The sequence below is a fragment of the Haliotis cracherodii genome, unplaced genomic scaffold (assembly GCF_022045235.1).
Source record: "Haliotis cracherodii isolate W230 unplaced genomic scaffold, xgHalCrac1.p SCAF_11, whole genome shotgun sequence".
NCBI classification, from domain to species: domain Eukaryota; kingdom Metazoa; phylum Mollusca; class Gastropoda; order Lepetellida; family Haliotidae; genus Haliotis; species Haliotis cracherodii.
In genome coordinates, this window is record NW_027266266.1 from 1,749,593 (window position 1) to 1,777,571 (window position 27,979).

Genomic DNA, 27,979 nt, shown 5'->3' on the forward strand with positions numbered 1-27,979 from the left:
TTAGGTCCTGGTAGATGAGTATATATGTCTCCCCGTTCTACCTTCACTGTCGGTGTGGAATGAAGTCAATGACGATGCTGCATACAACGTTCATCCTCCTCCTCAGCCTGGAACTTGGTGCAGGTTACTATAGTTTCAATTATCTTTACAAATGATCATAATCTGTGTATTGATGTTAACGTCTTAGCGAGTAGTTGTATGCAGAATGGGTGTGTTATTTGTAGCTTCGAGTATTTCGTCTTGCAGTTCTCAACAACAAACCTTGCACTTCCAACAATATTTATAAGCATACACTTTTTTCATCACTAAAAAAGTTGTACTCAGTTTTCAACTATTGAGGTCACTATTCAATTATCCACCCTGTTTGGTACTTGTTTTATAAATCAGACACGTTATCTCTGGCGTTCGGAACTAGATATATAGTTTTTATTCACTCGCACTCTATGAAGTTTAACGCATGGTCTATTTGAAGGACATTTTGTCCGTTGCTGAACGCCACATTCAGCAATATTCCAATTGTATGATGGCGGTCGGTAAAATATCGAGTGTGGATATATAAGCATTTGATTCAACGAGATAAATGACTAGGTGCGTTTCTGTAATACACTAGTAATGGAGAGGGAAACTTAAAAACACATGATGTGGCCACCTTGCTTTGTGTTTTGGAGGTGCTTCCTTGAAGAAAAACAAAACATGTCATTACTCTGTACACGGCTTCCACGAACCGACAGTTCTTGCATGAGCAGAGGTCGCTGCTGAGCCTTTATCTGGGGGAGAAGGTTCTACAGCCAGTGATCCCTACTCAACAAAGTAAGAACTCGGGTAAACACACCTTTGTGTTTCTGTGTATGTTAAGTCTTTGATGTCAGAAAGGTATGCATAGGATGGTAATAATGAAAATAATGAAAAGAAAAAACTTAAAAACACATGACGTGGCCACTTTCCTTTGTGTTTTGGAGTTGCTTCCTTGAAGACAAATAAGACTGTTGCATTACTCCGTGCTCGGCTTCCCCGAACATTCAGTTCAGATGGTGATTTCAATACTTTATGATTGCTTTCAATTCATGAAAAGTATGTTGCCGTCGTCTGTATTGAACCGTTTACACTATCTCATGTACTTTGAATAATACAGACAAAACTGCGAAAAGTATAAAATATGCACGTCTCTCCCCGCCATGTATTTATTTGTCTGTACTGGAATCTATGTTTTTTCAGGTGGAGGAGCTGTGTTCACTCGGTGGGGAAAGACAACATGTCCTTCAGGAAATGATGTCATGTATAAAGGTGTAACATTTGGGATAATTTTTCGGAGCATCAAAAGGATGTAAATAATGTGGGTTTTTTTTAAATGGGGTCATAAATGTGTTTGATTTTTTATGACATTTTAAAAATTGTCAGTGTGTCAGTTGAATCAAAGTAAACCCTGTAGGCTCTGTTTTGCCTTTCTTCGTTGGGACATATGAAATTAATTTGAAAAGGCCAATATCGAATATACTCCATTTCATGTATGAACAATCATGAATGTACTTTACACGAATTGTTTTCAATCAAAAGTTATCGGTATATAAATCACATATTATTGTATTTTGGATAGATAATGCTGCTGTGCCTTCGATTCCAAATTTAATCTTGCACGTTTAAATCTACTAATAACCTAGCTCTACACTGGAGACACAGTATGTTAATCTCCATTCTTATATCAAAAAAACTCTTTGGTGTCAGCAATGTTATATATGGTGAGATGAGATGAGGTTTAACGTTGTGTTCAGGATGATTGCACTTGTATAGCGACGTGAATTCACACATTCTGTGTGTTGCTGCTTGTGTGAGCCCTGACTGATGCCAGTTGCATTGTGTTAGCCTACTGAGATACCATAATAAGAAGTTGATGAAATGACAATAAGGCTACGCTACATCAAACCATGCATAAATCCATGATAAATCCTGATCATCACGCATACATATCTGATACAACTTCAGTAAACGCGCCATGCGAACATCAATATTTTTCAGTTATCCATTTACATAATTTCACTACTATTTTGCCTTTTAAACCCAATGGAATCTGTTTCTGTGAACAATCGAAATTGAGTATTCGCGGTCGTTGACGTTATATATTTGTAAAATGGTAACCTTTCAGATTAAATATGATAAATAGAATTCACCTCTTGTCTTGCCAAAGACTCGGCAAATTAATTAACTAAGACTTATCAATGCATTAACAATATGATGAGCACAAGTATTCTCTAAATTGTTTGGTTTCCAGGCAACTGATTGATTTGACTAAAACACAAATAAATGCTTGTCCCTTTCAATCTCCCAGGTTATGCAGGAGGAAGCCACTGCGGGGCCAAGGGTGGACCAGGGACAACTCTGTGCCTTCCTGACTCTCCCATCTACGCCAAGCATACTACAGCAGGATCAGGCAGTTATCTTTATGGAACTGAGTATCAAGTTGAACATCCCTCTCTTCCACTGCGAAACATGATTCAACACGATGTACCTTGTGTGGTGTGCCGCAGTCGTCACAGGAGGAGTGCTGTCATGGTCCCTGCCAGGAATGCGTGCTTCCCTGAGTGGCATCTGGAATACAAGGGGTACCTCTTCGGGGGAGCCACTACACACACAGGTTCAAGTGATTACGTGTGTGTGGATGGAGACCCAGAACCCATAAGGGGAGGCCATGAAGACAAAAACGGACACCTCTTGTACCCGGTGGAGTCTAAATGTGGCGCTCTTCCTTGTCCACCATATGTTGATGGCTGGGAGATGACCTGTGCTGTTTGTACAAAATAAAACACTCCATATTGTCCAAACTATCTGTCAAGTATGTACATTAACTGTGTCTTACATACATCCGAAACACATTCAGCTTTCCTAAGACTAATGATATCCATTTAAAACTGTGAAGATCCGGGATAGAATAGGTCTTCAGCAACACATGCTTGTCGTAAGAAGCGACTTAAGGCGTTAAACAACAAACAAACCAAACAAACATACAATGTGTATGTAAGTTTATTAAGGTGCATGAGGCACAACAGGCAGCATGTGGTCGTCTCATTATGTAAGGACAAACTGACCACGTTGACCAGTCAGTCCAGTTATTATTGCCTGAAGGTCATAGCTGAAAACTTATCGTCAATCCATAGAGAATACTACACTATTCTCGTTAGATACCACTTCTACGAAACGAGTGGACTTTCTATATGGTATCTGACCGAGTGAAAGCAAGGGTCAAATACCAGAGAATGTTCACGAGTGAACATTGACATATGCCCAAATATGAGCATTGTTGACATTTCTATGCATAAGCATAAACAACATGCTCCTACTGTTGTGTTTGCTAACATAACAGCATCGACGTTCAAGATGCTTTTTGAAGAATTTCTTCAACTTTTGGTAATTCAAGTGCATTGTTGTTAGTACGCAGCACATCTATCAGAAAATTTTAAAAGTCGAATGATTTGTATCGGAAATGTTCACGTTTAGTGATCTGGTCATGCTGCTGTGTATGTTCATTCATAAACAAACAACTTCGGAAGCACAAAATGTCTCAAAATACGTTTCTAATGGCGACACTGATGGCACAAACGGAGCCTCAAACGGAAGTCTAGATATCTGTCCAGATAGTTTACACTGACTTCATTTCACAACGCTTAACCTTTTATGTTAAATCAAATTGAAAGTCGCGAAAGTGGTCGGGAGCGTCATTGGGACCCTCGATCAATCGGTAGACATTGCATATGGACAGCCTAAAAGCTCGATTATATAATATCTACAGTAGCTCTATGCATAACTAATATAGAATGCAAAGCGAATTTAATACGTGTGACGATCTTGTTTGGTTTAATAAAGTGTTGTAAATATATCTCGCTTTGGTAATATACCTTCACTTCTGCCATGTAGTTGTAAAACTGAATGACGAAAGGCGATAGTTATGAATGAAAACAGAGGTCATGGTTATCCATTCAAAATGAATAAAACGAGGTTCACCTTGTACGACACACGTGTGTCGTACGGATTGAGTATCTTGAAACCTGTTTTCTTCACCACGTGGCATGGGTAATAAAGTGCTGGACATCATGAGGATCGATCCACGCAATTGGGATACGATGACGTGCATCAACCAAATCAGCGAGTCTGACCACCCGATCAAAGTCGCCTCTTACGACAAGAATAGTCGCCTTTTATGACAAGCATGGAAGAGCCATTCTATACCGGATCTTGACGGGTCTTTAAGTTTACTGGTGTACATCAGACACAAAAGGCAGCAATTGGTTGCCACATTTTGTAAGGACAGACGGACCACGTTGACCAGACAGTATAGTTATTGCTGGCTGAAGGTCCTAGCTTCGCCACTGATGAGCTTCTGGTCAGTGTCATTACACAAGGTATTTAACATGTATGGTTTCCTAATTGATAAAGGGTCAGCATTGCAGCTTATCAAATCCAACGAATCCAACGAATCCAACGTCGGCTTTTTGACAGCTGGTGCAGCTATGTATATGGTAGTGAAGACCAATTTCATTTTGTTCTTCCTTTGTGAAAATTTTCACCCGGGTGTCCCATTTACCGTCACAGGTGGAGTGTGTCCATGTCCGTGCCAGGAGCGCATGCTTTCCTTCGTAGTATTTTGGAATGGTGTCTCTGCGGTAACTGGTGCACACCTTAGATACTGTTCTTTTAACAGTTGATGTTTGAACACAGAAATGTACAATGAACACAGCTTGTAATACGAAAAGTCAGATACAGAAGCTCACTGATCTTCATTGTGGTGGGGTACTCGTTTGCGAAAATGGTTCCTCATAATAGAGTCACATATGTTGTGTCGTTTTTACTTAAAAGCAATTAAAACACACCTGTGACGTCATTCCATTGTTTGAACGCTCCATTATTTTTCAGGAATAGAGAGTTGCTTGTCAACTGTACATTATCTTGAAGCAACATTTGAATTAATTTCCACTTGAAACAGACGGAACTATTTTTTTACATTTATTTACAAGTGAATATTTTCAGTTTTTTTCGAAAACTTCTGTCGCCAGCGGTGTTCAAACCCGCATCGTCAACCTCAGCTACTGCGGCACATGAAGGCATGATGTGAAATTAACTATTAAATATTTTCATAATTTTGCATAATGCTTGTTAGCACAAAATAATATGTATATATTTTGTGTTAGAGCAGGTTACCCCCAACAATGTTCATATTTATAGATAGTTAGATAAAACTTTGACGAGAAAAAACAAATAAGGTATTATAAATATCGCTTGTTCGGGGCTCTATATTTCCAATTATACCCATCAGCATGTATTAACAATGTGCAACCGATTGATAAATACTAGTTTAGGACCCAACAAAATTATGAAGAGCCGTGTACCATGCATTGTTAATGTCTACTCGCCACTGAGCTTGGCGCACGTGCAACAGCGGCAGAGAACGCTTTCCTCGTGCATCACACAAGGTCGACTCACGCAGTATAAATACAGACAACAAAGAGTTCTGGTTTATTTTTTAAATATTTTCAACTACAGAATATTTGTCAAAGTGTAAAAGTAGGGATGAGTTTTAAGTAGGGGAATATCCTCGTGTAGAAATATTGAAATTTCCTCTGATTATGTAGGATAGATGGTAGCATTTACGTGCTTAATAGCTCCTTACCGATATGTAGTTCGCTTGGGACAGCACGTTTCAGATCTTGCCCCACGTGCGGGCATGTGCGTTTGTCGGCTGCATGCCGATTTAGTGTTTACAGTCGTGGGTCGTATGGTAAGAGCGCTCCGATTGGTTGGTGACAGACTGGATTAGCCAGTGGCTGCACCGTTTAGACGTGTTGATCCAGAGGTTACGTGTCCTTGCGAGTATATAAGAGATAGGCGCGAATGCTCTCATTGTCTTGCATGATCTGGAAGATCATTAGGAGGGAGGGAGACCACACCAAATTACCGTGTTCGGAGGACGAACAATTCCCCAATCCCTAGTGATTTTAGGCAATAAAGATCTAAATTCTGTGGCAACTTTAGAATTCATGGGTAAATTGTTATAAAGCTGGGTTGGACGGGTGGATTTAATTAGGAAATAATGTCAGCTATGTGATGTAGCTACATTGACCGATCGTGTTCGGAAGACGAACAAATCCCCAATCCCTAGTGATTTTAGGCAATAAAGATCTAAATTATGTGGCAACTTTAGAATTCATGGGTAAATTGTCATAAAGCTGGGTTGGACGGGTGGATTTAATCAGGAAATAATGTAAGCTATGTGATGTAGCTACATTGACCGATTGTGTTTGGAGGTTTGGAAGGGTGGTTTGTTTTCATAGACTGTGTTAAGGATGTTGTAGGGATTAAAGTGGGTTAGTGAGGGGTTTGTTCGTTTGCTTTAGGCTGTTTTGTGTTTTATTTTGAGGGTATAAGTAAGTAGGATTTTTTAGTTAATAATGTAAATTTTAGTTAGGAATAGGATTGATTGATTTGTAATTGTTGTTGAGTTCGTATTTATATTTTGTTACAGTTGGTTTTTTTCGTTTTGTTTATTTTTCTGTAGTAAACTGTTGAAACTTGATTATATTTTGTTGTGAATCACCTCCCTACATCGAACGAACTGAGGTCGTAAAGGACAGACAGAGGGACATAGACACCTTCTTTAGTATTTACGGCATTAATATCTTCAGAATAAAAGAATCACAACGCAAAGTCATGGTGTCCTAAAGTGCCCAAAGCCTGTCCTGTTACATTTTTGGTGCCGAGACCAGGATGTAGTGGTATTGGTGATTTATACTGAAATTTATTAATTGAGATTAAATTAAGGATAGTTTGTTAAAATGAATGCAAGTGAACAGGATTTTGACTTGTTCAACTTCAGTTTCTTGTCACCTCCCTCTGAAGATAGTTTTCATGGTCTTCCATCTAGACCAGGAGTATTTACTTCTACCCCTAGACCGAGTGGATTTACACCAGGGTCGCAAACATTGATAGATGTAGGGATGAATGCATCCAGTGCAAACATGTTCCCACAATCAAACTCAGGTTATCCCTCATTTTGGGACCAGAATGTGATTATACCTAGGGATGTGAGTACTCAAGAAGTAAACGACAGCAGGTCTGTTAGATTTGATATACCAGTAGATGTTAGTGAGGGTGATAGGTTACCATATAGAGTTAACCCCATTGTAGGAGGAAGCATTTATCCTTCTTCGCAGAGCAGTCGACAAGTAGATAGGTTGGATAGCACACTCTGTCCTGATTTCGGAGGAAGACATGGTAGGCCCAGAGAAGAAACCTCCTCACGTTTTCTTTCTGATGGCAATGAAAGAATACCAAGCAGAAATTTGAAAATGACTAGAAGGCAAAAACAACCTGACACTTTCGATGGTAAAACTAGTGACTGGCAGGATTACATGGTGCATTTTGAGCAGGTCACCAACTGGAATGGTTGGAATGAGCAGGAGAAGGCTCAACAGCTCTAAATGAGTTTACGGGGGGCAGCTCAAAAGATGCTAAGCAGTTTAACCTTTGGGCAGTTGGGTGATTATAATGCCATCAGAAATGTCCTTCAACAAAGGTTTAATCCCAGGGAAAGGAGTGTTGCCTATCGTTGTGAGTTTCGAAACAGGAGGCAAGAAAAAGATGAATCAGTCACTGATTATGGTTATCAATTGCGTAGGCTAGCCCTTTTGGCTTACCCGGAAGTGCCATACATGGCTCTGGAGATGCAGATCATAGACCAATTTGTCACTGGGCTAACCTCATTTGAAATGAAAAAGCAAGTGACCTTTAGCCATCCACACACTCTGGATGAGGCCATTTCTTCCGCACTTAGAATACGAAGCAATGGAAGGCAATAGGGCTAGAAAACCTGTAGAAGGGAAAGTTAGTGTTGTTCAAAGCTCACCTGATCAAGAACATAGGGAAAAAAGGAACAGTGAGGTAGGACTAGGTGACATTTTGAAACTGATAGAAGAGAAGTTTAAAACTCTCGAGGGTTCGAATGGTCAGTCTAGGCTCAGACAAAAAGGTTGTTTCTATTGTCAGGAGAAAGACCACTTTAGGGACTATTGTCCAAAACTGCTGGCGAAATTAACTTAGAACTTAGCACTAACAGGGCAGACCGAAGGTAGATTGGAAAACATATAGGGGCTGAAGTAGAGGCCGTTGCTTCAGCCACTTGTCAGTCGATAGAGAGGCCATGTGCTGAGATAGAGGTTGTGAGCCAAGTGGAGCAAGTTCCACTCCTACCAAATATTAGTATTACAACAGAAGTTTCTTCAGTTGATCAAGAAAAAGTACCTGTTAGTCTTCGGAATGTGCAGGGCGATCCTAATTACCTGTATATGGATATCCTTTTGAACAAAGGCTATTGTAGTACTTTGATTGATACAGGTTCACCTATTTCTCTACTTTCTCATGCTGACTTTAGAAGGTTGGGGTTCGAGGACTCGTTGCTCGTCCAAACGAACATCAACCTCACTACTGCTAATGGAAAGGATATAGATGTCAAGGGGCAGTTTACAGTTCAGTTTAGCTCGGGACGTTCAAGTTTTGAACAGAGTTTTGTGGTTGCTGACCTTGACAAGTTATCTGGAATCCTCGGCATGGACTTTTTGGAGAAATGTAGGGGCGAAATCAAAATTGTTAAGCAGGAATTGAAAACCCGCAAAGGCAAGATTAAACTGCACAAACTGAAGACTTACAACTGTTCGCGAGTAAGAGTGACAGAAAGAACCAAAATCCCAGCCCATTTTGAGAAAATGATAGTTTGTAAAGCTGATACAAATCAGTTAGAACATGTCGGTGTAATTGAACCTAATAAGTACTGGCGGAATAAGGGTCTTTTTGTCGCAAGGAGTTTGGTTTGGTCAGACAGAGAACAGTTGGTGATATCAGTACTGAATTTTCAGTGGAAAAGGGGTGAACTTGGAACCATTATCAGTTATGGGCACAGTGAATGCTGTAGATCAGACAGTGGAAGACTTACCTGTTAGTAAGGGAACCTATACTGAAAACAATATCTTCCTGAGCACTTGCAAACCTTAGTTGAGGCTATTTCAGCTGATCTCTCAACGGAACAAAAACAGTCTGTGGCAAAGTTAGTTGGTGAGTTCCATGATGTCTTAGCTGACATAGATGGGTGCATTGGTCAGACTGACTTAGTGACCCATAAGATAGACACTGGGGAGGCCCATCCAATAAAGTTACCAGCCCGTAGGTTACCAAGTGCTAGCAAAATTGAAGTGGAGGAAGAGGTTGACAAAATGTTAAAACAGGGTATTGTAGAACCAAGTGACAGTCCCTGGTCAGCTCCTGTTTGTCTGGTTACTAAAAAGGATGGCAGTATTCGTTTCTGTATTGATTTTAGGAAGCTGAATTCCGTAACTTTACGAGATGCTTATCCTCTACCTCGGATTGATGATACACTTGAGAATCTTAGTGGGGCTCAATGGTTCAATACTTTGGACCTTGCTAGTGGATACTGGCAGGTGGAAATGGATAAAAGAACAAATCAAAAACAACTTTCACCACTCATTTTGGGCTTTTTCACTTTAACTTGATGCCATTTGGACTTACAAATGCCCCAGCTACGTTCGAAAGACTGATGGACAGAGTACTCGGTACACTCAAGTGGAAAAGATGTTTGTGCTATTTGGATGACATTATTGTCTTTAGGTCGGATTTTGCCGGAGCATTAGAAAATCTTAGGTTGGTGTTTACACAATTGAAATTAAATTGTTTGATAGGCATTACTTAGAAGTTGACGGATGACAAGATGGACACAATTTTTTATGGATAACAACTTCTTTAATACTGTAAAAGGCGACGTTTCGGTATAGATCCTTATACCGTTGTCAAGCAAGACAATTGAAATTAGCCAAATTCAAATGAAAACCACAAAAATGTGTGCTTTTTCAAAAAGAAGTAGCTTTCTTGGGACATGTCGTATCCAAAGATGGTATCCAATGTAACACTGAGAAAACAAAAGCCATTGAATCATGGCCAAAACCTCTAAATAGGTCTGAGGTTCATAGTTTCTTAGGGTTAGTTGGATACTATCGTCATTTCGTCTAAGACTTTGCAAACATTGCTGCGCCACTCACAAGGTTGATCCGGAAACATGTTCGATTTAAGTGGGATGAGGATTGTGAACATGCTTTTCAAAGCTGAAACAAAACTTGGTTACTGCTCCCATACTAGCTTTCCCCCAAGATGAAGGTCAGTTCGTGTTAGATACCGATGCCAGTGCTAATGGCATTGGAGCAGTGTTGTCACAGGTTCAAATTGATGGACAAGAAAGGGTACTTGCATATGCTAGTAAAACTCTGAATCAAGCTCAACAAAACTATTGTACCACTAAGCGTGAACCTCTGGCTGTTGTCACTTTCTTAAAGCAATTTAGACATTTCCTATACGGACGTAGGTTCTTGCTTAGAACTGATCATGCACCACTCATCTGGCTTAAAAATTTCAAAGATCCGGAGGGAATGCTAGCACGTTGGTTAAGTGTCATTGAGACTTACAATATTGACATTCAGTATAGGTCTGGTACAAAGCATAAAAATGCAGATGCGTTGTCAAGGAAACCAACTCGAAAATGTAAGAACACAACTTGTATTGACTGCAGAGAGGAATCCTCTGCTGTGTTCTCTGATTCAGCCGGATCTGATCAGTCTGTTTTGTATTTGGAGGTACAAGTTGGGAGGCATGATCAGGAAACCCAGACGATCAATCATATTGCAATACCTACAAGTAGGAATATAGGCAATTCTGAAAACACATCTAATTGGCTACCCGTTTGGACTAAAGACGAGTTACTCAAAATGCAGCAAGACGATCCTAGTATCGGTCCTATTCTGAATAGATTAAAGGCATCAGCTGACAAACCATTAAAAACTGACATAGTTGATCTGAACTCGGACGCCAAGTGTCTTTGGGGTCAGTGGGATTCACTCACACTTCAAAATAAATTACTGTATAGGAAAACTTCTTTGCATGTAGGAGGGGAGCTTTTGCAACTTATTGCACCAGAAGCTATCAGGGAAGAAGTTTTCAGTCATTTACATACTAAACGTACAGCAGGACATTTTGGCAGAATATCTTCAGAATAAAAGAATCACAACGCAAAGTCATGGTGTCCTAAAGTGTCCAAAGCCTGTCCTGTTACACTCGTAACTCTCCATACCTTAAAAATAATGGGCCTCAGACGTTCCCCTCTACGTAACGTACTCGATGATTCTATAATGAAGCGTCCCAGCCTTAAAGAAATGAGTCCAGTTGTAATCGTTCTGTTTATTAGTGATACAAGCCTAAGGGCAAGAGCCCTATTGTAATCGTTCAGTTTATTGGTGATCCAAGCCTAATAGGCAAGAGCCCTATTGTAATCGTTTCGTTCATTAGATATCCAAGCCTGAAAGGCAAGAGCCCTATTGTAATCGATCTGTTTATTAGTGATCCAAGCCCAATAGGCAAGAGCCCTATTATAATCGTTGTGGTTATCACTTATTTCTATTTATTATTTATTATTCCGCAGTTTGTTTTGTACAAGAGATAACTCAACAACCCATCATCAGCATGTTGATATCATGTGAAGTAGATTGCACAAAGATCCGAAGACTCTGTGCCCAACGTCCAATAGCAGGCAATTCCAAAATAATTAACTAAAAGCAACTATATCAGAAACCAATAGTCCATTGGAGAAAACGTATTATTTCTGAGAGGGGGTAACAAACTAGATCCATATAGCGGGAATTACTATGAACTTTGTACATTATTCACCAAGAGCCATATACTAGTAACTTTCAATCTAACTGATTGTTTTTGAGGGATGTGTTCCTTTGGTCACATGTATTCCGAATAAATAAGTTATGTACTTCAATCTAGCTTTGCAATAAATTGAGCTAGAGTTACAATACTTTCGGTTGAAAAGTTCTAGGCAGGCAGCCTAGTTTGAAATAATTCAAAAACAATAGGTGCATTTGTTTTTTGTCTAAACCGAGACAGCACCACGGGTCAGATATGATTTAATGCTGTAAGAATTTTTTTAGCTATTTCCGGAAATTAGACAATTGAAACACTAATAGTTTTCTTGTAAAACTTGTGACTTTATTACGTGTGTTATTAAACCTCAAATGACATAATTCAAAAACAGAAAGTACTAATACTTTTGTTATATATTGAGCTAGAACTATTTGACTAATTCAAGATGTTAAGTTTGCATACAATTTTCTTCCGGAACCAGAAGTGATGATTTCTTTAAGCATCTAGATGAGGATCTCATGGCAACATGTATCTCACTAAGAATAGCATCTACATGTACATGAGTTTACAGAATACTTTGTACGTGGTCCAACTGATTTACACACGCGGTCGCTGTCTGATTTTACGTCACATCAAAAGAGTTTGGCAAGTACATTGTTTTAGAATAAAAGGAAATTTAAAAGTCAATGCCAGAGAGGAATCAGTCTCGATTAACTTCCGAAACAAATTCCATTGGGCGTAAGTTAAGAATTAAATAAATGGATAATCTCTTCTCTGCGGAGCTGTGCAAGTATCAACATGTTACATCATTACCGAGGGCTGATCAATGTCCACCCAAAGTCATTTTGCTGGTATTTTCAAGCAATACTTAACCCAAATTGGACATTTAAGTTGTAGATCAACAAGAATGAAAAAATATATTTTAAGATCTATGCACAAAGAATCAGAGTGCCTAAAAACATATGCACAAATATATATGACCAGACGCATTACTTCAAATAGTCAACATTCGCTACATAATGGAGCCGTTTCAAGCAGCTTGAACCTTTAGTTTCAACATTTCACAACTTAAGATACAATCGAGCATGCCCTTTCTTCGAATCTTTCAAAGAGCGTCATACAGGTCCTACAAGTTGTTTGATCAAGGTCAAAAGATTCAAGGCCTTGTAAAGCTTTCAGAACGTTTTAGGGTGCAGATGTGAAGGGCAGTTCTAAATTTAATTTTGGTGATTTTACTATGCTTCAGTGTAACGGAACAATGCTGATCCGTTCACACAGAAGGCATAGACAGCTTACATCGTGGCTCAAATATATACGACACATCTATTTTCCTATACCTGAGACAGTCCTGCTGAAAGCATCATCAATTCTCTATTGAATTACATTATCTCAGTGTAATCCTTCATTCGTCCTGTAGTACTGATAGTCAATATGTAAAGACGATTTCATCCGGCATCTGACATGTTGACGCACGTCGGATTTGTAGCTACCATAATGACCACCGTCACATCGCGCATTTAGACGTTGCTATCACATGTCCAAGGAGGGATATGTGATTTGTAGCTTCCACAATAGCCACCGTCACATCACGCAGTAACTCGTTGTTATCACACTTTCAAGGAAGAATATGTGATTTGTAGCTTCCACAATAGCCACCGCCACATCTCGCAGTAACTCGTTAATATCACACATCCAAGGGGGTATATGTGATTTGCCGCTTCCGTAATGAGCACTTTAAGCACTCAGTCTGGTTGTGCTTATACCCGGCCACCAAGACATTGGTGTACTGATGACTGACTTCCATGATATTGGTGTACTCATGACTGCCATGACATTTTTGTGCTAATGACTGACTACCTAGACATTAATGTGTTCATGACTGACCGCCATGATATATGTGTACTCATGACTGACTTCCCAGACATTGGTGTACTCATGACTGACTGCCATGATATTGGTGTACTCATGCCTGGCCGTCATGACATTGGTGTACTCATGACTGAGTGCCATGACATTGGTGTACTCATGACTGACTGCCATGACATTGATAAGCTCATGACTGACTGCCATGACATTGGTGTGCTCATGACTGACTGCCATGACATTGGTGTGCTCATGACTGACTGCCATGACATTGGTGTGCTTATGACTGACTACTATGACATTGGTGTACTCATGACTGAGTGCCATGACATTGGTGTACTCATGACTGACTGCCTTGACATTGGTGTACTCATGACTGACTGCTATGACATTGGTGTACTCATGACTGACTGCCATGACATTGGTGTACTCATGACTGACTGCCATGACATTGGTGTACTCATGACTGACTGCCATGACATTGGTGTACTCATGACTGACTGCCTTGACATTGGTGTACCCATGACTGACTGCCATGACATTGGTGTACTCATGACTGACTGCCATGACATTGGTGTACTCATGACTGACTGCTATGACATTGGTGTACTCATGACTGACTGCCATGACATTGGTGTACTCCTGACTGACTGCCATGACATTGGTTTACTCATGACTGACTGCCTTGACATTGGTGTACTCATGACTGACTGCCATGACATTGGTGTACTCATGACTGACTGCCATGACATTGGTGTACTTATGACTGACTGCCATGACATTTGTGTACTCATGCCTGACTGCCATGACATTGGTGTACTCATGACTGAGTGCCATGACATTGGTGTACTCATGACTGACTGCCATGACATTGGTGTACTCATGACTGACTGCCTTGACATTGGTGTACTCATGACTGACTGCCATGACATTGGTGTACTCATGACTGAGTGCCATGACATTTGTGTACTCATGACTGACTGCCTTGACATTGGTGTACTCATGACTGACTGCCTTGACATTGGTGTACTCATGACTGACCGCCATGACATTGGTGTACTCATGACTGAGTGCCATGACATTGGTGTACTCATGACTTTTTGCCATGACATTGGTGTACTCATGCCTGGCCGTCATGACATGGGTGAACTCATGACTGAGTGCCATGACATTGGTGTACTCATGACTGACTGCCATGACATTGGTGTACTCATGGCTGACTGCCATGACATTGGTGTACTCATGACTGACTGCCATGACATTGTTGTACTCATGACTGACTGCCTTGACATTTGTGTACTCATGACTGACTGCTATGACATTGGTGTCCTCATGACTGAACGCCATGACATTGGTGTACTCATGACTGAGTGCCATGACATTGGTGTACTCATGACTGACTGCCATGACATTGGTGTGCTCATGACTGACTGCCATGACATTGGTGTATTTATGACTGACTGCCATGACATTGGTGTACTCATGACTGACTGCCATGACATTGGTGTACTCATGTCTGACTGCCATGACATTGGCGTACTCATGACTGAGTGCCATGACATTGGTGTACTCATGACTGACTGCACAGACATTGGTGTGCTCAGGACTTACTACCATGATATTAATGTGTTCATGACTAACTGCCATGACATTGGTTAATCCATGACTGACTGAAATAACATGTGTGTGCTCATGCGTGGCTGCCATGACATTGGTTTACTCATACCGACAATACTGACAACTCCTTGTCTCAAACAACAATACTGACAACTCTGTGAGTCTCATACGCCAATTACTGACAACTCCGAGTGCTTTCCCAACAACACTACGGACAACTCGATGTATATCCGACAACACTACTGACAACTATGTGTGCCTCCTACAACAATACTCAATATGTGTCTCCTACAACGATACTGACAGCTCAGTTTGTGTCTCCTACAACAATACTCACAACTCCATGTGTCTCCAACAACGATACTGACAGCTCAGTTTGTGTCTCCTACAACAATACTCACAACTCCAAGTTTATCTCCCACAACAATACTGACAGATCCGAGTGTGTCTCCTCGAACAGTTGTGACAACTCCGTGTGTGTCTCCTACAACAATATTAAAAACTCCGTGTGTGACTCCCACAAGAATAATTACAACTCCGTTCGTCTCCTTGAACAGTACAGTCAACATCGCGTGTGTCTCCTGCAACGATACTTACATGTACGTGTGTCTCCTACATTCATACCGACATCTCAGTACAACAACACTGACAGCTCTGTGTGTGTATCCTGCAACAACACTCACAGCTCCGTGTTTGTCTCCTACAACAATACTAACAGCTCAGTGTGTGTCTCCTGCAACAACACTGACAGCTCCGTGTGCGTCCCCTGCAACAATACAGACAAATCCGTTCGTCTCCTACAACAACACTGACAGCTCCGCGTGTGTCTCCCACAACACCTTGTGTGTCTCCTACAATAAGACTGACAAATACGTGTGTCTCCTACAGTAACACTGACAACTCCGTGTGTGTCTCCTGCAATAACGCTGACAGCTCCTTGTGTGTCTCCTGCAATATACCGCTGACAGCTACGGACGTGTGCTATAATACGACAACATTGATGTCATGGATGTATACAACTCATCTCTGGCCCCTGACCTTTGATCACATTACCATCTCACAGAACATACTAATAAAATAAAATATGTTCAGTCATCATCTGTTGTCTACTAGGTGACGCTTAGGGCACGACAGAGTTATAGTGAAATCACTACAACAATACTAACAACTCCGTATGTGTCTCCTACAACAATACTAACAGCTCCGTGTGTGTCTCCTGCAACAACACAGACAGCTCCGTGTGCGTCCCCTGCAACAATACAGACAAATCCGTTCGTCTCCTACAACAACACTGACAGCTCCGCGTGTGTCTCCCACAACAATACTGACAGCTGGGTGTGTGTCTCCTACAACAATACTGACAACTCCGCGTGTGTCTCCTACAACAATACTGACAACTCCGCGTGTGTCTCCTACAACAACACTGATAGTTACGTGTGTGTCTCCTGTAATAACAAAGACAACTTCGTGTGTCTCCTTCAATACCACTGACATCACCTTGTGTGTCTCCTACAATAAGACTGACAAATACGTGTGTCTCCTACAGTAACACTGACAACTCCGTGTGTGTCTCCTGCAATAACGCTGACAGCTCCGTGTTTGTCTTCTACAATAATACTGACAGCTCCGCGTGTGTGTCTCCTACAATAACACAGACAACTCCGTGCGTTTCTCCTACAATAACAAAGACAACACTTTTTTTTCTCCTACAATAACACAGACAACTCTTTGTGTTGTATCCTACAATAACACTAACCACTCCGTGTGTGTCTCCTGCAATACCGCTGACAGCTCCTTGTGTGTCTCCTGCAATATACCGCTGACAGCTATGGACGTGTGCTATAATACGACAACATTGATGTCATGGATGTATACAACTCATCTCTGGCCCCTGACCTTTGATCACATTACCATCTCACAGAACATACTTATAAAATAAAATATGTTCAGTCATCATCTGTTGTCTACTAGGTGACGCTTAGGGCACGACAGAGTTATAGTGAAATCACTACCACGAAGCCAACACATGAGGTCTGTACATAATAATTTTATTTCGGTTCGACTAATCCTTTACTGCCTGATGACTGATGTATTAGACATTCTGTGTTATTATGACTGCTGTGATTATTCGACAAACAGGCCGTTCAGTGGCTCCTCCTTTTAATTCACTCACTATCCCGTCTTGTATGTCAAATAATATTAAAATCAAAAGTATCACATACACAACATAAGGGAACCAGAATTCACACCAAAATGCAAACGTTTTAAGCGGTAATGTTTACATCGTATCACTGCGTGGCTGTGACAAAAACGTTGGCAGCACGATCGCAGTCACTCTGACAGTTATTGTCGTCCACATTGTTGAGATGGAATCAGAAGTTAATGTCACTTCCAAAAATATGTACCACATGCAGCCCCGAAACAGGAACACCTTGGAAACTGACAGAAAACATCAAGATACTGGTACTAGTTGAGACACTGAATAGTGGACCATAGAGGGAAGATCGACGGCCGCTGCTGACACGTGCTACTCACGTAACCCGTGTGACAACACCTGGTCAACAGTTGGGCATGTTCATGCAGGCAGACAGAGTACGGTGTATAAATCAATATGTGAGTGTGGATGTTTGTGACTCGGGCACTCAACTGTGAAGCCGTATTTGGTAGATGAAGTTTAGCTTTGAAAACCTTTCATGTATTTCTGTTTTTGCTGACATAGAATCTACCAAAATGTCATGCTTGTGTAATTGCTTGCATGAAACTCAGAAAAGATTAGTAGATTCTGCTTACTAACGAATGAAGTTTAGCTTATATAACATCCGTTATTGCTGACTAGGCGTTTGTGTAATTGTTTACATGAGGCTCAGAAAAGATGAAAAGCCATGTCAATAATAATAAAACAGCTCGTGTTGGGAAATACAAAGTGCGGTCAAACAACTCACAATACCAATGTTCGAAAGTATAAATAAGTTATTCTGAGGAGAATATTACATCTTCTTTATTAAATGTTGTGTTACACTCCTGGCATGGTAGGCCTTATAATTTGCACGTGGACATTCTACAGAGTGATTTAAGCATTAACTCCATACACAGATGAGAGACAGTCCCACATACAGATGACATGCGATCTTGTATGACAGGGGGTTGGGGTAGCCTGGGATGTTAAAGCGTTTTCTCGTCACGCCGAAGACCCGGGTTCGATTCCCCACATCTTCACAAAGTGTGAAGCCCATTTGTTCTGTTGTCCCCGCCCTGTTATTGCTGGAATATTGCTTATGGCGGTTCAAAACAATACTCCTTCAATCACTCTACTCTTGGTGTCTACTTATGCATTTCACAAATTTTGAGGTATATTTTACTAGGATAATAAAGAGCATCATACAACTCTTGCTCAGAAGTTGTTTGATCCAGTTTACAAGACTCAAAGCTTCAGTAAAGCTTTCAACATGTTTTATGGTGGACAGTTTTATGTTGAGGACATTTCCAAATTTAACGCATCAGTGACAAACATGAAGTCCGATGCAATTCCCTATTTTGTACCATATTTCTTGTGGGTTTTTTTCAGGTGGTCAATTGACTTGCCCTTGCATGTGTTTGTGACGGATGACATCGGTTGGGCAAGATACGCTCGCCTTTTCGCGAACACCTGGAATCATCACTGCCTGATAGTTATTCATAAATGACATGACATTGTCGGAATCATACAATCGACTTAAACAGAGACTTCTTGTGGCAATGAAAAGGGACTTTTCCCTTTACTGATATCTATTGAATATTCTCATCGTGGCTTTAGGCAAACAAAAACCTACATTTGTTTTTATTTGTTAAAGTGTTAGTGGCGGAACATACTTACCCTTTGCACGAACACCTGGAGTCACCACTCATTTTTAGTGATGCAGTTGTAATTACACCATAGCATGATGTGTGTCCTGTCATTGTCTCATCTTCTCTTCTGTTATTCATTCGTCAATAATAATTTTCACCACTATTTTGCCTTTCACTTCCAATGGAACATCTTTCAATTATCTAAAGTATTGAACTAGATTGCATACAACCCTCATTTTTGTACAATGTCCCTGTCTGTGTAAAACAACACAAATGGTTATGTATATTTATGGACGCTCTTATCATGCAGTTTCATTCACTTTCATACTTCAGAATGATTACCTAGTATTTCACACATTTAGAATATTTGATTGAAAAATTAAACTCTCACATAAGAACACCCTACTTTCCGTTCTTGTGTTTAGTTAACCCTTAACGAAGTACATCTTCCAAAACATAGCCATCTGTCTCCGAAAAACTGACAATTCACCTGTTACTGCACTGTCAATAATGTTAGCTGATTTAGCCAACATGCTGCATCCTCTATGATATGCAGACATCTCATTACCATAAGTATTCCAACGATACTTTCAGCTGATTATTTTAAGTTTTGTTATAGAGATATGCAATTGTCACATAGAATTAAAACAACAAAAATTGTGACTATTGTTGTATAGCATAATCACAAACACGAAGGTGAAGAAACTCGCGTGTGGTGTGCACACTCAGTGCTGGGGCAGAGGCAATGCTACATTTATTACCAACAGCTGTCACTTGCTGGTTTTGTCAACACAGCCATTTAGGCCTGTGTACTGATACATGATACGTAAAGTAATCAAGGCCAGGTGTAAAGATGTGTATCATGTAGTGCACTATAGCATGAAATGTACAGTCGCAATTACACCCTAGCATGATGCGTTTCCTATCAGTGTCTCATGTTGCTTTCTGTTACGCATTCATCAATAACTAAACAGAGATAATATCAACGTTTCAGCATGCATCAGTTAACCTTCACTGCTGTAAACATCTATATTTAATGTACACAAAATAAAGATGACAATTCTTTACCAGCTCAAATACAATGAATAAGCAAAGAATTTAGAAAAAGGAATGAGGCATGTTATCGTTATGTGTTGGATCAGGTTCCATGTTTAGTGTTTGTAGAAAGCAAATGATTTGTAAAGTATTTTCAAGCAGAATACATTTGTGGTTCATTCTATATTTAATGTATATAACAAATTTATGATGGCACTTCTTTTACAATGAATGAACAAACATGTAACAAATGCTTTGGATTTGTTGGAGGCGCAACCATGAATTATTAAAAGTAGCTCGCAAGGGTTAATAACATGTTCGTGTTAGACGAGTAAGTGATTTAATCAGAATGGATTTTCGCCCTCTTTACCAATATTCTAGCAATATCACATCAGGCCTTGTCATTTTCTGTGTGAGGATATTTACTGAAGGTCATGTAGGTATGTACAGCACGAACTTTTGTAAACATGTACAATGTGGGTCAACATTTTGTTCGCATGTGTCTCCTAATGCTTGAACAGCCGATTTCATATAGCCATACATCTCAAAATGTTTTTTATGTGGGTACATACAGTGCAACGCATGTAACTTGTTTTTATGCAGAAATTCATAAATCACGTTTTCAGACTTTTACTTTGCTTGACTTTGTAAATGTAACACATAGGATATATGTCTGCAGCCACTGTTTAAAAATATGAAAAATGATTCCTTCACACCCTACTTGAGTGTGATATTTATCTTTCAATCAACTGCAATGTTTGGTAACATTTGTTCTGAAGTATGATGCACGAGTAAGTGTTAGGTCCTGGTAGATGAGTATATATGTCTCCCCGCTCTACCTTCACCGTCTGTGTGGAATGTAGACAATGACGATGCTGCATACAACGTTCATCCTCCTCCTCTGCCTGGAACTTGTCACAGGTGACTATAGTTTCAATCTTCTTTATGAATTATCATAATGCGTGTGTTGAAGATGTTAACTATTAACCAGTAGTTGTGTTATTTGTAGCCACCTGTAGTTCACAACAACATACCTTACACTTCCAACAAAGAACAATAGTGATGCCATAATATATTAGCACAATTCTTTTTTTAAATCTGTCGTAAACAGGTTTGAACTATTGAGGACACAATAAAATATTTCAACCATGTTTGCACTTGTCTCGTAAATCAAGAAAGGTTATCAGTAGTGTTATGACCCAAAGGTTGTTATCTTCTTACGAACTTCTTATGAACTCGTGGGCTATCTTAGGGGGATTGGGTTTGTTGTTTGACGCCACATTCAGCAATATTCAAGCTATATGGCGGCGGATCAGAAAAACCAGTGATTGATATCATGAAGAACAATCCATGTCTTCTGGGTATGATGGCAGGCACCAACAATGTGACGGGGCCTGACCACCCGATCATTTAGTTGCCTTTTACGACCATCATAGGCTATGGAGGACCAGGAATTGCCACAGGGGCAAACAATATGGAGATGATAAACTCAGAAAATGATATGGATTGTCGAAATTTAGCAAACGTTGAATAACTAACGAACGTGGTCTATAAAAACAAAATCACGATTCAAGTCATTTCACATTACAGATGTTATGTTGCTTTTATAGAAATTGATCTGAATATTGAACGTGTAAAATTTTGTCAAACGCATTCAATAACACATAAATTGTTGAGGAAGCGAGGTAAAATTACTTGAGGGGCATTCACACAAGTAGTAGCTATATCTTGTTGTATGTAATAAGTTATACAAACTGCAGTTGTAAGCAATTTGGCGTTCACACAGCGATGAGTTGCAAACACCTCTTGTCTCGCGAGACATGATTTTTTGTTACTTCTGAAACATATTTGAAGTACTGAACATTGTAGGAGAATTATGGTCAAATGACACCAGGCCCACCTCAAACATGATGGATATGTGACATACCTCTTGTTCTAACTCATGGTGTAAAAACTTTATTGCAAAACTAAGAACGAATTAGAACAGAAATAGTGCTAAATGTTGTCGATGATTCTGTTTTGCATAAACATAACTTCAATGTAGCAACTTTTAATTGCACATATATAAACATATTGCGTGATGTATGTTTGTATTTGACTGTTTTACTTAAACCGTGAGCAAACACAATATTGCCCTATGTCTGAAATACACAATGACTTATGTTAGCAATTTGTTATGATTTACTTTACTCATTCGATATGAAAAATAACTTGATGTAGAGAGATGTACTTATGTTCAATGAAGAAGGGCAAGACTTCGTTGAGCTATTGAAGCCCATTGTAACTCGGTTGTTGTATCTCACAATATATTTCGTATTTGTTTGATCATGAGTGATCAAACTTTTCCAGGCAAATATTGGTATTGAAATGGACACTACAAAATAAAGTTACATTATATATTCCCATATTCCTCCACAGCATTACAAATATTGGATAAAAAGAACAGAGTGCTAGTTTTTTTCGATGCAAGAGAAAACTTTGCTGTGAAAAATGTCTTAAATGGACAGATAAAAAGATTGGCTGTTCGTTGATATTGATTTGACAAGTCTCGCATCGTCAATGTTTATTGTTTAAATCAAATACTTTAAATTATGCAATCTTAACATACAAAGTGAGCATCTGTTCCTATAACTTTTGTGATTAAACTTGGTGCATCCTTTGAAGATACAAAACAATTGTGGCCAATTTCATCCAAGGAATATTAAAAACAAAATATTGTCACCGCTGTGCGCGATGTTGCGTCTGTCACGGCGGTACAGGTCAAAATTCTTGCTCCATTTTTCCAATCATTGTGATCCATAAATATTATTGAATCCTCAATTCTTGGAATGATTTTTCACTCATGCATATTCTTCATAATCTCAGCCAATGCATGCACCACCAAGGAAAATGGATCGATTGTACTGGCAGAAAATGCAAAAGGGTGTTAAATGGGAGGTTTGAAACGTTTACAGAACATGGGTTTGTTTTCATTTTATATTTATATTTCATCTGGGCCCTGTGTCAAAATCGCAATGCTTGCTTAGAAAGCGTATATGTGAATATCATGTGGTCTTGACACACATATAACTTGTTGCACGATGAAAGAGCATGCCTAATGTCTCATGCAACCAACAAGTAGCATACTATGGTGGCTGAGGGGGAACATAGCTTTGTCGCCCTCAATTACGGCCGCGAGAAAGCAATAACACGAGATGCGAAATGGGTACCAAGAGAGGAGAAAGCAATATAGAGAGAAAGCAATAGAGAGATAGAACGAGAAAGTGAGAAACGATACGAGAAAGCGATAAAGAAAGAAAGCGATAAAGCAACAAGTAAGAAAGCAATGGAGCGAGAAAGCAATATAGAAAGAAACGATAAAGAAAGAAAGGGATGAAGCACCAAAGTGAGAAAGCGATAATGCTAGAAAATAATAGATAATTCTCATAATTTCGTACATTAACGAGTTGTTTTGCTCCTTTTCAGGGCTTCATTCCTATAATTTTCACCGCTGTTTTGACTTTTATGCCTCGAACTTTCAACATTTTGTGTTAGAGATAAATTTGTTAGATATTCATACAGAATGCTATCTCGTTTCGTTTGTATACAAGCACTGTTTACTTTCTTGTACTGTAGTTAATTCGAAAGATTCAAATGCACTATAACGGAAAAGTCTTTTGCTTTTACTTTATTTCGCTAAAACTCCTCAGAAAGTCCACGACTTATTTGCGAATTATTTGGAAACTTAATTGTCCCTTTTATAGGAGTTAGTAGTTTTATGCCTACCACCACAAACACACACCCTCCCCCTCTCACTTCCCCACCCCCGTCGTCGATAGAAGCGTTGTGTAGGATGATATTAGTTACATCTCTTCGTGTTTAGACTAACATGCTCTAAGATATTTGTGAATTTGTTTCGCTATTCATACTTAAAACTGAAACATTAAAAGATACATTGAACTGGAACACATAATTAGTGAGTGAGTGAGTTGTGTAAAGCTTTTTCTAATTATTGGTCCAGTTATCAGTACACAAGTATATTTTTCACTGCATTGGTTATGATTATGATAACAGAAACGTTCCAATTTTTAAACGGCGTGTCAGCTTAATGTGGAAGGAAAGCCCTAAATGATGCAGGTCTTAAATGTTTACCACTTTGGTGAAACCCACGAGCACGGGTATGGTGCTGACAAACCTACAAACATAATCGGGGCGAACTGGGATTCCAACTCACAATCATTGATTTCTGGCGTGCCCAAGGGACACAACTCTGCACAGCGAAACGACCGGGCCACCCGTGCCCTCCGAACACATAATGAATTACATGATTTATACATTGAGAAATAAGTGTCAGTATTATCAGTCCACTGTTTGTATCGTTTGCATTGTTTTGACGGTCAACAGATTTGAATGTTACGCCGAATACGTGCTCGTCCGATTAAGAAATGACAATTATATTGATAATGATGCATGTAAATTATGCAGACAAATGTTATACATGTAAACTGTTACAAAATACAAAATAGTGATCGATTAGATATGTCTATGTATCTTAGGTCAGATATACGACGCTTGAGAGCGTCATTAACCAGTATATTCATTCCTTGGACAATAGAAATTGGATGTGTTGTAAATTTCATTTAAAAACCCTAAATTCTCACAATTTCCTTCAATCTTACTGTCTTCAGAAATTAAATTCAATGCTAATGTGCGTCTAAAATATAGTTCAACTGATGTTAAGTCGGATTTCCCGACATATTTGTGCTTATTTGTAAATATCTACCACAGTGAGTCAAACTGATAGACTAACAGACAGATGCACAAACAAAAACTATACTTAAAATATACATACAATATAAGGATGACAGCTGATTTAACATATGTTATAGAAAATCATAGGTATGCACTTCATATTGTTATTAACGCTAACTGTGTGGCCACACTAATTTGGATGCCTCTCCATATGTGTAGTGTATCCAAGTACACATATCAACTGTGATAACACCATTGTCACAGCGATGGGAGCGGTGAGGTAACCTAGTGGTTAAAGCATTCGCTCCTTACACTGAAGACCCAAGTTTGATTCCCCACATGGGTACAATGTGTGAAGCTCTGCTGTCCCCACCATGATATTGCTAGAATATTGCTAACAGCGGCAAAAAACCATAACGTTATCAAATTACTATATACAAACTTTGTTTTGAGTTTTGTAGGTGCTTCCGTGAAGAAAAACAATACTGATGTCATTACTCCGTGCTCGGCTTCCACGAACCGGCAGTTCTTGCATGAGCTGAAGTCGCTGCTGAGCCTCTATCTGGGGAAGAAGGTTCTACAGCCAGTTACCTCCACTCCAATAAGTAGCAGCTCGGGTAAACACGCCTTTGTGTTTCTGTGTGTGTTTAGTCTTTGATGTCAGGAAGGTATATATAAGATGGTGATTTCAATACTTGATCATTGCTTTCAATTCATGAAAATTATGTTGCCGACGTCTGTATTCAACCGTTCACACTATCTCATGTACTTTGAATAATACAGCAAAAAATGCGAAAAGTATCAAATATGCATGTCTCTCCCCGCCATGTATTTATTTGTCTGTACTGGAATCTATGTTCTTTCCAGGTGGGGGAGCTGTGTTCACTCGGTGGGGAAAGACAACATGTCCGTCAGGAAATGATGTCATGTATAAAGGTGAAACATTTCGAGAGATACTTTTTCGGAGCGTCAAAAGGATGTAAATAAAATGTTTTTTTCCAAATGGGGTCATAAATGTGTTTGATTTTATGACATTTTAAAACTTGTCAGGGTGTCAGTTGAATCAAAGTAAACTTATTAAATGGAAGAGTAAGTCTTCTCTTGATCAGGGCTCTGTTTTGCCTTTCTTCGTTATAATATATAAAGGCCAATATCGAATATACCCCATTTCATGTTTCAACAATCATGAATGTACTTTACACGAATTCTTTTCGATCAATTTTTTTCGGTATATAAATCACATATAAGATATGCATTTTGGATAGATAACGCTGCTGTGCATTCGATTCCCAATTTAATCTTGCACAGTTAAATCTACTGGTAACCTAGCTCTACACTTGAGACACAGTATGTTTATCTCCATTCTTATATCAAAAGCAAACTCTTTGGTGTCAACGATGCTATTAATAAGGTGAGATGAGATGAGGTTTAATATTGTGTTCAAGATTGTGTGTGGCTGCTTGTGCGAGCCCTGACTGATGCATAGTGTTAGCCTACTGAGATACCATGCTTCGTGCATACCTCACTTAGACGCATATATTGCCGGCCAATCCTTGTTTTATCCCCTTTTAAGCTCGTTCTATGATTTCGAAGAGCATCAGAGAAAGCAGAATATAAAGTTGATGAAATGACAATAAGGCTACGCTACATCAAACCATGCAGATTTCCAAAACATCCATGATTAACCCTGATCATCACGCATACATATCTGATACAACTTCAGTAAACATGCCAAGCCCAAGGTAGCAGCCCAGCATTATGTTCCGTAAGCATGTCCACATTTCTGGTGTCAGCAATCTCTGCTGGCAAACATTTTACTATTATCTCGTGATATTTCTCGATATAAGGATCACGTGGCCACGTATATCACGCTGAGAAATGTATTCGCATTTGCTTACAAACGTATGTTGTACTTGGTTTACCTGTTGCTGTGAGATTTTACATCATTTTATCCACATGAGATATCAACATACTTTGTACATGGTCTACATTCGCGGTTGCTGGTAGAAATGGACATGAGTACCCGCTTTGCGAACATCAATATTTTTCTGCTATCCATTTACATAATTTCACTACTATTTTGCCTTTTACACCCAATTGAATCTGTTTCTGTGAACAATCGAAATTGAGTATTCTCGGGGGTTGACGTTTTATATTTGTAAAAGGGTAGCCTTTCAGATTAAATATGATAAATAGAATTCACCTCTTGTCTTGCTAAAGACTCGGCAAATTGATTAACTAAGACTTATCAAAGCATTAACAATATGATGAGCACAAGTATTCTCTAAATTGTTTGGTTTCCAGGCAACTATTTGATTTGACTAAAACACAAATAAATGCTAGTCCCTTTCAATCTCCCAGGTTATGCAGGAGGAAGCCATTGCACGGCCAAGGGTGGACCAGGGACAACTCTGTGCCTTCCTGACTCTCCGATCTACGCCAATCATTCTACCACTGGTTCACGCAGTTATCTTTATGGAACTGAGTATCAACTTGAACATCCCTCTCTTCCACTACGAAACATGTTTGAACATGATGTACCTTGTGTGGTGTGCCGCAGTCGTCACAGGAGGAGTGCTGTCATGGTCCCTGCCAGGAATGAGTGCTTCCCTGAGTGGCATCTGGAGTACAAGGGGTACCTATTCGGGGGTTCCACTGAACACCCAGGTTCAAGTGATTATGTGTGTGTAGATGAAGATCCAGAATCCATAAAGGGAGGCCATGCAAACAAAAACGGACATCTCCTGTACCTGGTCGAGTCTATCTGTGGTGCCCTGCCATGTCCACCATATGTTAATGGCTGGGAGATGTCCTGTGCTGTTTGTACAAAATAAAACACTCCATATAGACCATACCGTCTGTCAAATATGTACATTATCTGTGTCTTACATACATCCGTTGAACACATTCAGCTTTCATAAGACTAACGATATCCATTGAAAACTGTGAAGATCCGGTGTAGAATAGGTCTTCAGCAACCCATGCTTGCCGTGACAGGCGACAATGCTGGTCGTAAGGGGCGACTTAAGGCTTTAACAACAAACAAACCAAACAAATACACCATTTAAAACTGTGTATGTAAGTTTATTGATGTGCATGAGTCACAAATGATAGCATTTGGTTGTCTCATTATGTAAGGACAGACTGACCACGTTGACCAGTC

General features: G+C 39.6%; 2 protein-coding genes and 1 pseudogene across 2 annotated transcripts; all 3 read left to right on the forward strand.

Moving 5' to 3' along the window:
- Nucleotides 1-59: 59 nt before the first annotated feature.
- Nucleotides 60-2,804, forward strand: LOC139455208 (uncharacterized). Its single transcript, XM_071236753.1, has 3 exons — nt 60-123; nt 1,216-1,284; nt 2,324-2,804. Exons 1-3 carry the CDS (start codon nt 60-62, stop codon nt 2,794-2,796), a joined length of 606 nt encoding a protein of 201 aa, XP_071092854.1. The 3' UTR covers nt 2,797-2,804.
- Nucleotides 2,805-6,818: 4,014 nt separating this feature from the next.
- On the forward strand, nt 6,819-8,130 carry LOC139455926 (uncharacterized; annotated as a pseudogene).
- Nucleotides 8,131-20,941: 12,811 nt separating this feature from the next.
- Nucleotides 20,942-27,659, forward strand: LOC139455209 (uncharacterized). Its single transcript, XM_071236754.1, has 4 exons — nt 20,942-21,006; nt 25,278-25,433; nt 25,684-25,752; nt 27,178-27,659. Exons 1-4 carry the CDS (start codon nt 20,952-20,954, stop codon nt 27,648-27,650), a joined length of 753 nt encoding a protein of 250 aa, XP_071092855.1. The 5' UTR covers nt 20,942-20,951; the 3' UTR covers nt 27,651-27,659.
- The last annotated feature ends 320 nt before the right edge of the window (nt 27,660-27,979 follow it).

Bases quoted from the DNA above. Each gene is read 5' to 3' on its own strand.
- LOC139455208 (XM_071236753.1), top strand. From the start codon at position 60: ATGAAGTCAATGACGATGCTGCATACAACGTTCATCCTCCTCCTCAGC. The intron at 124-1,215 runs GTTACTATAGTT...ATGTTTTTTCAG, and splicing joins CAGCCTGGAACTTGGTGCAG to GTGGAGGAGCTGTGTTCACT. The intron at 1,285-2,323 runs GTGTAACATTTG...TCAATCTCCCAG, and splicing joins AAATGATGTCATGTATAAAG to GTTATGCAGGAGGAAGCCAC.
- LOC139455209 (XM_071236754.1), top strand. From the start codon at position 20,952: ATGACGATGCTGCATACAACGTTCATCCTCCTCCTCTGCCTGGAACTT. The intron at 21,007-25,277 runs GTGACTATAGTT...TGAGTTTTGTAG, and splicing joins CTGCCTGGAACTTGTCACAG to GTGCTTCCGTGAAGAAAAAC. The intron at 25,434-25,683 runs GTAAACACGCCT...TGTTCTTTCCAG, and splicing joins TCCAATAAGTAGCAGCTCGG to GTGGGGGAGCTGTGTTCACT.